Source organism: Olea europaea, chromosome 7, assembly GCF_002742605.1.
Source record: "Olea europaea var. sylvestris chromosome 7, O_europaea_v1, whole genome shotgun sequence".
In the NCBI taxonomy this organism is placed as follows: Eukaryota; Viridiplantae; Streptophyta; class Magnoliopsida; order Lamiales; family Oleaceae; genus Olea; species Olea europaea.
In genome coordinates this window covers 1,051,902-1,063,910 of record NC_036243.1, presented here as the reverse complement: position 1 = coordinate 1,063,910, position 12,009 = coordinate 1,051,902, and the positions used below count along the sequence as shown (strand labels likewise).

The window sequence follows — 12,009 nt, the reverse complement described above, 5'->3', positions numbered from 1 at the left end:
TTGTGGCAAATCATATTTGATAGAAGGTGAGATATCAAGGTCAACCTACCCATTTTGACAATCCTAAATGATAATCTTATATCAAAAGGGTCTATGAATTCATGTCCAATATAAAACAATTTTCAGGTCAAATATCATATTAAAACATGCTAATTTATGTCTTTACGAGTAGTCCTTTTCATCTCTAAATACATTGAAATTCACAAATATGTCATACTTCAAACATAGTAAATTCATGTTATCCCCACAAATTTGTTAATAATAAAGATATGTTCTTTTTAAATCTAGTTGTTTTGATATTATGTGTCATGCTAATGATTTAAATCAACCATCATCTAAGTTAAATCACTGGTGGAATTAATCGTGCTCATGTAAAAGGCCCTTAGAATTCATGCATTATAGCGAGCGGAAGCCATCTTGTTCTACTATTAGGCCTTGTGATCAAGCGTGTAGAATTAAATTTTGAACATTAGAATCGGTCAAGATCAAATCTGTTTATCAAAGTGCTTCTCCGATTGTTCAAGACATCTCTTTTCTTGCAAAGATATGTCAATATTTCTCATGTTGAAATTAAGCGAGAAATAATTTTTTGCCAAAGTAGTATATCATTTTGGCAGTTGTTGGATGTTTTTAAAGTCCGACCTAATTTTGATTTTGTCAATTTTGAAGCCAATACTTCACCTCAATCAAAAGTTTGACTTCGCACTTCATGTTCCACTTACAATGACTGCACCAAATAATATGAATTTCCTGCATGTCCTATTTTTTGTTCAAAAAATCAATTACATTTTCTTGCATATAATAAAAAAATCGGTTAAAAAAACGTTTTACAGGATAATATTTTACTGCCCCAAGTACATGGAATTCTTGACGGAATGGCAACATTTGATTTGTCTGCTTTGTTTTTTCTTTTCTTTTATCATTCTTCAATGAATCTCGTCATGTGATTTCTGTACTTATAGCATGATTGCAATAATATTTATGTATGGTTAAAGCTTTCCTTCTCATAGCTTGTTTGATGTTCATTTTTTGCAAAATAAAAAAAAAAAAAAAAAAGAGTGATCTGAAATAGTAATTTAATGAAGAATGCGTGATTAAAAAATAAAAAAAATTTTAAATTTTTGTATAATATTATTTTATTGAATAACGTGTAGTTGAAAAGAAGATTGAGGAAAAATACGTTTTGAAAAGAATGCTAATGAAGCCAATATTTTATATAATTGTACACATTTTCGAGGAATTCTAGTTTGTTTAGTTTTCTAATCGTATGTTTGATCTTACGCAAGGCGCACCCATTTTTTGTTCATTTTTTCTTTTCTTATACAATTTGCTTAAGAATCCTCGGATCTCTCTAAAAAAATCCATTGATTTTACTCTCAATAATAATGCTCTTCTTCTCTCTCTAATCCGATAGTCTTGGATTCAACAGATAAACATTTACCTGAGCAAATTAATATACAATCGTATACACGGAAGGGTGATTGCGTGTGAAAATTGCGTTTGAAATGGCATGTGAAAGATTATAGAGAAGATTTGGGGTCCAAGAAAAAATCAAATTCCAATAAGAATTCTCTCTGTGTCTGAAGATAAAGACATGTCGATCTCAGGCAAGTTTTTCAGTTTACTAATTTTTTGTATATAAAAGATTTGATTTTTCATTTGGGATTTTATTTTAACAGTTGGATCTTTCTTATATTACTGATAGAAGAAAAGGCCGATTCGTGCTTAGGAGCTTAATATGAATATGAATTTTCGATTGCATGATTTGAATTTGATAGTTTGTGAGTTTGTTCAATTGACAAGAGCATAGCTATTGTTAGGGTTCCTTTGTCGGATTTTAGGGGATTCAAATGAACACGCGCACACGCATATCTGCACGACACTTTTTCACTCATGAGTATGTTCCGAGAGTATGGGAAAAATGATTTCGCTTACCCCAGTGAGGTAAGTGAATCGTACTCTTGTAGAAAATAACCAACCAAATTGATAATCAAACAAAGGAGAAGGACAAACAGATGTGAAGAATGGAGAAACTCTTGTTGCAGCCTCCAAACTTAAGGCAAATATATGAGATTACAATGAGCTTAAATACTAGAAAACAAAGGAAATATAAAAGACTAAACTACCCTTAACCTAATATATGTATTACATTAACAACTCTATCCCTTCTTTCGCCTCCTCTACATTATGACACGTGGCTGTGGGGTATGTTGTATTGATGATCTATAGCTCCTGAAATTTGAACACTGTTGATTCTCGAACTATGCTGCTATGTACTAATTTACATAGGTCCGAGGCTGAACCCTTCAAAGTTAGCCATGCATTTCTCCTAAGCACCTTTTAAGGTTAGCGAAGCATGACTGCTTATTAACACAATTATGCCGGCCTTTGTAAAGGTTAGAAAATTGCCAAACGATTCCAACAATGAGAAAAATAATACTCTGTTTGATTTTCATCATTAGTTTGTCGGTGAGAGCAAGGGAAAGAGCAATGCTGGTGTTTAGATATGGCTGCAAATGTTCTTGGATGACTATGCTTCATAGGTTCATGCTGCAAAATTAACAAACTTTGTTTCTAGCTCAGAAGCTTAGAAGATCGGTAGGTAGTATTTGATATCTATGATATCAAAAGTACAATTGAATTTACTCTATTTAGCATAGTCCATAGAGAAAGTAGCCCTTAGGATATGACTTTATATTTTTGTATATTTGTAGAAAGGAAATACCTGTAGAATGTCACTTTTGATGCAGTTATATAACTATTGCGACACTACATAACTACAGGCCTATGGAATATGAGCTATTGAAGATATATGTAAAACCCAAAAGAAATTGTACATAAGAGCATGCTTGCCTATGGTTAAAACGCTTACTTATAAGCAAATAGGTAAACTTTAAAATTACTTTTTTCAATTTGAAAGCAAAAAAAAAAAAATTTTTTTTTTTAAATTTTTTATTTTTAAAAAAAATTTAATTTTTTTTTTTTTTTTTTTTTTTTTTTTTGGGTTGGTTACTTCAAAGTGAGTTTTTCAAACATGTTTGAAAATAATAAGTTATTATAAAATAATTGTACTTCTTTTTAAGCTCGCCAAACATGCTCTCAGTCATCCCTACTATTATCAAATTTCTGGGAAATGAGATGAAGTATTTATATATTTGTTTTACCACTGTGGATTTTTTTTCATATTATTTTGAGTTGTCAAATTTTCTCTTTGCAGGACTTCGTGTTAAGCATGAAAAAGAACTAGAAAATTTGACTCTGATAACACAGCCTGTCAGAACACTGAAGTTTTTCATTCTAGCTGTTGTTAAGTACCTCAGGCGCTCAGTAGCATATCTTTTGTCACATGGTGGTTGGATTATGCTGTTCAGTACCATTATTGCGATAGCTGGGGTACTACTTGTGACTATTGATGGCCCTCATGAGAAGGTAATCAAATCGGTCGGTTCATTGTTATTCTTTATATATATTGTTCTGAAGGGGCTGAAGATTTGCCCTACTGGTAAAGAAGCATCTATCCCTTGTTTCCTTTGGAACCATGTCATATTATGCGGCACAGTTCTAGGATGCTCCCTAAAGAATTCATTATTTTATTTAAGAGCTCTTTACGTCACTTGTTTGTTGTTTCAAGTTTAGATTCCGTATCTCTATTATAGACAAAGGAGGATCATTTCCTTGCTAGATTGTTGTTGCTTCAACTTCTTGATCTTAGATTAATGTTTATAATGGTCTTACATTTTTCTATGTTGTGCAGCATGTTGAGGAAGTTCTACGTTATATACAGTTTGGATTATGGTGGGTGGCTCTTGGCGTTGCATCTTCTATTGGCCTTGGTAAGCATTATTGACTCTAAGACAGGCATGGTGTTTTCTGATTCCTTGATAATCTTGATAGTTCTATATTGCTGATGATAAAATCTGAGAATGCTGTTAGTTGATTATTCTCTTTGAACCAAATCTTAAATAGTAACCACACCAATCAACCAAATTTTAGTTGAGAGTAAGAAACAATGACTTAAGCACCACTCCCGTAAATCACCAGAGTTGGCAATTGTGAACCAAAGATTCAAGGCTTCAGGAATAGCAGCCAGTTGGAAGGGAGGAGTGTCCAGTCAGGTTGACTGGTGGGGAATGGAGTTAGAAGTGTGATATTTGGATTGTAGACATGAAACTGCTGAGTGGAGTCTATTTGTTTGTGTGAATGATATTTTAGGAATAATCCTAGAATTTACTGTATTACTAGTTTTAGTTAAAATCATGGATAAGCTCGGGGTAGGTGGACCTGTACCTGCCCCAAAACTTTAAACACTATTGGTTTCAAAACGTTGGAGAAATCTCATCCTTTTATTGGAATCAAGCTGAGGAATTTAATTTATCAAAATATATAATTTGGTGGACAGCCTATTATTTGAATTCTTCTGAAATATAATAAATCCCATTGCTGTCTTTGTAGCAACAACTTATCCAATTTTTATTGAAACCCGTCATTGTTTTATTTTTCATAGGATCTGGGTTGCACACTTTTGTTCTCTATTTGGGGCCCCATATTGCTTTATTCACGATTAAAGCAATGCAATGTGGCAGAATAGACATCAAAAGTGCTCCGTATGATACAATACAATTGAAAAGAGGCCCTTCATGGCTTGGGAAGGATTGTGCAGATTTCGGACCCCCTTTGTTTTTGCCTTCACGTGGTACACAGGTTCCGCTTGGTAGCATATTGCCCCAGGTCCAATTAGAGGCAATCCTGTGGGGCCTTGGGACTGCACTTGGAGAACTTCCGCCGTATTTTATTTCTAGGGCAGGTATGAGATTTTTGCACAGTATACAATAACTTGAAGCTACTTTTAAGTAAATTTATATTCCTAAAAAATGTTTAAATTAATTACCTTTCTTACACTTATTAGCAAAACAGCTACTTAGTTTTCAAAAATTTATTTACACTCTGATGCTGATTGTTAATTTTACGTGGATCAGTGTGTCTTATTTTTAATTCAAAGAGTCTTATCCTGCTATTAGTTAATATTGAATCTGTTCAGGACTTCTATATATTTTCTTTTACAGCGAGCATATCAGGTGATAGAGTGGGTGCCATGGAAAACTTGAATGTGTCCACAAGCGAAGAGAATGGCATTATATCTGCTAGGCTAAATGAAATTAAGCGCTGGTTCCTGTCACATGCCCAATACTTGAACTTCTTTACTATTCTAGCTCTTGCTTCGGTTAGTTTTGTTATTCATGCTCATTCTTTTAACGATTCATATGCAGCTTGGTACATTTTTGATTATGTTATTTACTGTCTGCCATATTTTAGTTGTGCGGATAAATAGCATGTAGTTACTTGTTCCGAATACATCAACCACTCTGTTGGACAATAGCATGTTTCTCTGTGTTTAAAAGTTACTTTTCTAAAAAGTGAGCTAAGATTTAGTGAAAAATGTCATTTAGAATCATGTCATGTTTGACTCAATAAATAATTTAAAAGTAAGTTTGACAAACTTATGTTAAGAACCTGAGATTGCTGCTGGTCTGATGTTGCTGAAAATGACCTGTAGTGCCTCCTGCGTGATGCTTCCTCGTCTGAGATACGAGATTGAGGAGGGATCAGTGAGTGAATTCAAAAGAAAGAAGTATTCTATAAGAATGTATATGAATCTGTAGCTATGATTATAGAAGATAAGGATAATGAATTGAATTCTGTATATTCAATTGAATGGAAATAACAAATTCCAAGGCTATTAGAGAGGCCCGGTCTCTCCCCTCCCTAACTGAATTCCCAGTGGTTTCCTGCCACAGACTTGCCAACCACCTTCTATTTATTAGAATTCCTACTACAAGTTATTACCCCTTTTACCCCTGGCTAATAACTAAATGTCCTAGCCACCTTCTATATTGGATGTGCCCTTCTTTTTCCCTTTTCTCGCATAGGTGAATTGGATTGGGGGCCTATCATCTCCCCCCGCCCCGAAATCCACCTTGTCCTCAAGGTGGAAGCTAGGAAACTGCAATCTGATGGTTTCAAAGGGCTCCCAAGTTGCTTCAAATTCTGGTAGGTCCTTTCACTTAATTAGGACATCTGGTCCTGCTGCTGCCCAAGTAGAATTAGGGCGAACTCCTAACACGGCTTCCGGTTCCATAATGAACTCCCCCATATTAGTCAGTGGAGGTGGAAGTGTAGACGCTGGCTGTATATCACCAATGGCCTTCCGGAGCTGGGATACATGGAAAATAGGATGAATAGCTGCAGTGTCAGGGAGTTTCAGTTTGTAAGCCACCTGCCCAACCCTTGACTCGACCTCGAATGGGCCATAATATCGTGGTGACAGCTTCTCAGAATGCCGTTTTGCCACAGATTTTTGACGATATGGCCTGAGTTTGAGATAAACCAGATCTCCCACAGCAAACTGAATGTCACGGCGATGCCCATCCGCTACTTCTTTCATTTTCGTTTGAGCCTTAGAAAGCTGTGCTTTAAGGTCCCTCAAGACTGCATCACGGTCTAATAACAGTTGTTCCACTGCTGAGCTGGCAACCATTCCCTTTTCAAATGCCAAAATCTAAAGAGGATCTCGGCCATATACAATCTGAAAAGGGGTATGTTTGGTAGCGGTATGGAAGGAAGTATTATACCAAAATTCAGCCCAGTGTAGATATTGGTTCCATACCCGAGGCCTACCCGAAGCAAAGCACCTTAAATACGTTTCCAGGCACCGATTGAGGACCTCTGTCTGACCATCGGTCTGCGGATGGTAGGCCGTACTGTACTTGAGAGCAGTCCCCTGAGCTTTGAAAAAGGCAGCCCAGAAAGTACTCATGAAAATTCTATCTCGATCTGATACAATGGAGCCCGTGCAAGCGAACTACCTCCCGTATAAATATTTCAGCCACGATGGGGGCAGTGGAAGGGTGTTTCAATCCAATGAAATGCCCATACTTACTTAATCGATCCACAACGACCAAAATTGTATCCACACCCTTGGATCGTGGTAGGCCTTCAATAAAATCCATGGAGATGTCATCCCAAACTAACTCTGGGATCGGTAATGGTTGCAAGAGTCCCCCAGGCGATAAAGCGATATATTTGTTCTGTTGACACACCCCACACCTTGCCACATACTCCACCATTTTCTTCATCCCCAGCCAATAGACTTCTGTTGCGACCCGCTTGTATGTCTTGAGGAATCCGGAGTGACCCCCTACCTTAGAGTCATGACACTCTTGAAACATGAGAGTGACGAATGGGGACTGACTGGGCAGAACTACCCTTCCTCGGTAACATAAAACACCCTCAACCAGCTCATATCCAGCTTTTACATTGCCTCCAGTTTGCAGGTCAGTCACTAACTTCCCCAGAATGTCATCAGCTGCCACTTCCTTCTTAATCTCCTCTATCTGCAAAACGCGAGGAGTGGATAGTTCTAATAAACTCAGGGTTGGCTGAACTCGGGATAGGGCGTCAGCAGCCTTGTTCTCTAGTCCCGGCCGGTATTGAATGTCAAATTGATACCCCATAATTTTAGTCAGCCACTTTTGATGGTCTTCGCTGATCAAACGTTGTTCCAGTAAGTACTTAAGACTTCGTTGGTCCGTTCTTACCACAAAATGTCGTCTAGCCAAGTAATGACGCCATTTCTGTATGGCAAATACGATGGCCATTAGCTCCCTCTCATAAACTGATTTTTGTTGGGCGGCCTGGGGTAAAACCTTGCTGAAATATGCAATCGGGTGGTTGTTCTACATCAATACTGCCCCTAGACCTTGATCGGAAGCATCTGTTTCAACCATGAAGTCCTGTGAGAAGTTGGGTAAGGCGAGCACTGGAACATTAATCATGGTTGATTTTAGGTTCTGGAAGGCTGCTTCTGTTTCCCCATCCCAGCGAAAACGATATTTCTTAAGCAACTCAGTTAAGGGCCAAGCGACCTTAGCATAACCATCCACGAAGCGCTGGTAATATCCGATGAGGTCCAAGAACCCTCGTAACTCCTTAATATTACTTGGACTCGGCCAACTGACCATTGCTTCAATTTTTTACCAATCAGCAGCCACCCCTTTCTCAGAAATCACATGGCCCAGATATTCAATTTCCATTTGGCCAAACAGACACTTTTTCTTGTTGGCGTAAAGCTTGTGGTCTTGTAAGGTCCCCAAAATCGAACCCAAGTGTCGCAAGTGCTCTTCCATTGATCGACTATAGACCAAAATGTCATCAAAAAAGACAAGTACAAATTTTCGCAGATAAGGTTTGAACACCTCATTCATCAGATGCTGAAAAGTCGCTGGCACATTGGTCAATCCGAACGGCATGACCAAAAATTCATAGTGACCTTCGTGAGTGCGGAAAGCTGTCTTGGGAATGTCCTTTGGTTTAACCCTGATCTGGTGGTAACCAGATTTCAAGTCTAGCTTGGAAAACACTTTCGCCCTGTGTAACTCATCCAGCAGCTCATCTATCACTGGAATTGGGAAACGATCAGGCACCGTCACTTTATTCAGCGCCCGATAATCTACACAGAATCTCCAACTCCCATCTTTTTTCTTAACCAACAAGACGGGGCTCAAAAATGGACTGAAACTGGGCTGTATTACCCCTGTGGCCAACATCTCTTTGACTAACCTCTCAATTTCATTCTTCTACACGTACGGGTAACGATATGGGCGCACGTTTACCCGCGCCACCCCTGGCTGCAGTATAATGGAATGATCCTTCGATCGTTGGGGAGGAAGTTCATTGGGGCTTTCAAAGACCTTGCAATGTTGCTGTAATACTTCATCAAAAATGTTGGGAACATCAATAACGGTCTTCCCGGCCTCAACTCCAACATTACCCAGCTCCAGCAAAATGCCCTGCTCCTCCTGCTTAAACGACTTGATCATTGTCTTCAATGACACCTGAGACTTATCTAAGCCGGGGTCACCTTGCAGCATTACAGGTTCCCCTCCTAACTTGAACCGCATAGTCAGGGTCCCCCAATTCACTTGCGTTTTGCCCAATGATTCCAACCATTTCATTCCAAGAATAATGTCGGTACATCCCAATTCCATTGGCAGGAAATCTTCTACCACCACAATATTTTGCAGGGAGACCACAACTCTTTTACAAATCCCTCCAGCCTTCACTGACAGTCCATTTCCCATGAGAATCCCATAACTCGCTGAACCCGTAATTGGTATTGCCAATTTCTGAACTACTTCAACAGAGATGAAGTTGTGGGTAGCTCCACAATCAATTAATACTATCACTGTCTACCCCATAATGCTGCCTTCGAGCTTCATGGTCTTTGGAGATGTCAGCCCTACGACTGATTTAATTGATAACTCTACCATATCCCCAACCTTGTCTTCTTCTTCTTCTCCACAACCTTCCTCTAGTATATCACTTACTTCCTCCTGCACCAGTAGAATTTGCAGCTCGCGATTTTTACACCTATGACCCGAATTATACCTTTCATCGCAACGGTAGCAGAGGCCTTTTTCCCTTTTCCTCTGAAGCTCAGCGTAGGTCAAGCGCCTGAAGGAGCCTTCCGATTTTATAGCTGTTGCCGGCCGCTGGATCGCCACCGCCATTGGCTTAGGGGTGGTCGTAATCGCCGGGGGATGCGATTGAGGGAACACGGGTACTGATTTGGGAAAATTATTTGCGTGACTTGGGTTACTCATGCTGGGCTAGCCAATTGATTATAACTTGGGCTTCTGTTGCGAGATGGGTTGTTCCACGACTGGGCCCTCTTCACTGATTCATTTCGGTCCTTGACCCGCTGGGCCACTTCCATAATCTGGCCCAATCCTTGAGGGTTAAGCATCCTAACCTCAGCCCTTATCATTGGACTCAACCCGTTTATGAAATTCCCCTCTAGCACGGTTTCTGGAATCTCCGGCAGAGGAGCGGCAAGGACCTCAAACTTACGGCGATAATCCTTCACCGACCCGTCCTGATTCAACGCCAAAAATTTCTCCAAAAGAGTCCCCTCCTGTGATGGACGGAATCTGGCTAGCAACAGAATTTTCAATTCCTCCCAGCTCGATAGAGGTTGCCAGCCGTTTTCCCAAAGGAACCATGCGAGTGCTTCCCGCTCAAGACAAATTCCGACGGCCTCCACCTTCTCCCAGTTCGTGAACTGGTTCATATTAAAGTATCTTTCGACTCGAAAAATCCACCCATCTGGGTCTTCTCCATTGAACACCGGCATTTCCAACCGGCGGCTGCGGTTCTCCCATTTCCCCATCTCTTCATGCCGCAACCGTCCTTTCACAACGCCCCCCGTTTCCTGAGTTTTGAGCGGAGCGTCAGAACTCATAGCTGGCTCTGTCGAACCAGGTGAATTTCCCTTTTCCTTCCGGTCGCGCTCTTGTACATCCCACTTTTTCATCATCACATCAAATTTCTCCAGTAACACCGCCATGTCCTTATGGAGATCCGATTTCATCACCCCGACTTCCTCTTGTAACGCGTCAAACCTTGCTGCCAACTCCCCAACTCGATCTGTGAGTGTCATATTCCCAGAACCGAATGCTCTGATACCAAAATGTTAAGAACGTGAGATTGCTGCTGGTCTGATGTTGATGAAAATGACCTGTAGTGCCTCCTGCATGATGCTTCCTCGTCTGAGACACGAGAGTGAGGAGGGATCATTGAGTGAATTCAAAAGAAAGAAGTATTCTATAAGAATGTATATGAATCTGTAGCTATGATTATAGAAGATAAGGATACTGAACTGAATTCTTTATATTCAACTGAATTGTTGGATTTTATGCGCAATATTAAAGAGATGAAAAACGGAAATCAACACAAGAATTTTACGTGGTTCGGCGATGTGCCTACGTCCACGAGAGCGAAGCGGAGATTTCTTTATTCAGTTGTAAAAAATAGGGTTACAACATATTATTTATACTAACCCTAGCCTGAGCCCATATAAAATTTTAAAGCTCATACAGAAAATACCCCTGTACCGTACCGCGGGGGCAACGAGCCCATTCAGCATCCCTAATAATTAGACAGTGAATTAAACCCGCGCCAACATCAGCCCATTTGATCCAAGCCCTGTGTTCCACTCTATATGAGCCACATGCACACACATGAATGGAAATAACAAATTCCAAGGCTATTAGAGAGGCCCCGTAGGCACATTGCCGAACCACGTAAAATTCTTGTATTGATTTTCGTTTTTCATCTCTTTAATATTGCACATAAAATCCAATGGGTTGGGACACATCTTCTCTAACAGTTAGAGATGTTAATCAAGTTCAAGCAATGCTTGAACTTATCCATTGTGATTGGCTTTGTCATCATGTCTGCTGCATTTTCTGAGGTATGCACCTTCTCTAACAACAGCTCTCCTGAAGTAACCAACTCTCTTATCTTATGAAATCTCACGTCAATGTGTTTGGTTCTTGCATGATAAATCTGATTCTTAGCTAGGAAGATGGCACTCTGACTATCACAATACAGCTTCATTCCATCTTGCTTGATTCCAAGCTCCTTGACAAGTCCTTTCAACCACAATAATTCCTTGGCTGCCTCAGTTGCCGCCATGTATTCTGCTTCAGTTGTAGATAATGCCACAAGTGATTGCACCATTGACCTCCAACATATGGGCCCACCTGCGAGTGTGAAAACATAACCTGTATGGGACCTTCTGTCATCCAAGTCCCCTGCATAATCTGCATCTACATATCCTTGAACTGAAATATCACCATGTTGTCTCTCAAACATGATCCCGCACTCCATTGTACATTTCAAATACCTGAAAATCCACTTTACAGCTCTCCAATGCTCTCTACCAGGATTAGCCATATGCTTACCAACCACACTGACTGCATGTGCTAGATCTGGTTTGGTACACACCATTACATATATCAAACACCCAACTGCGCTGGCATAAGGTACCTTTAACATCTCTGCAACATCTTCTTCACTCTTTGGGCACTGATTATTAGACAATCTGAAGTGATTTGCAAGTGGTGTGGCAACTGATTTTGCATCTGACATGCTAAACCTCTCTAACACTTT

At 39.8% G+C, this 12,009-nt stretch overlaps 1 protein-coding gene across 2 annotated transcripts in view; it reads left to right on the top strand.

Moving 5' to 3' along the window:
• Positions 1-1,209: 1,209 nt before the first annotated feature.
• Positions 1,210-12,009, top strand: part of LOC111396623 (vacuole membrane protein KMS1-like) — a 13,655-nt gene continuing 2,855 nt past the window's right edge. The window contains exons 1-5 of one of the 2 annotated variants that reach the window (XM_023023042.1): positions 1,210-1,607; positions 3,218-3,429; positions 3,755-3,833; positions 4,505-4,804; positions 5,064-5,221. In XM_023023042.1, the coding sequence (XP_022878810.1) occupies positions 1,595-1,607; positions 3,218-3,429; positions 3,755-3,833; positions 4,505-4,804; positions 5,064-5,221 (762 nt within the window). In that variant the 5' untranslated portion in view covers positions 1,210-1,594. The remainder of the gene's footprint in view (positions 1,608-3,217; positions 3,430-3,754; positions 3,834-4,504; positions 4,805-5,063; positions 5,222-12,009) is intronic. The other variant, XM_023023041.1, reaches the window with a different exon arrangement.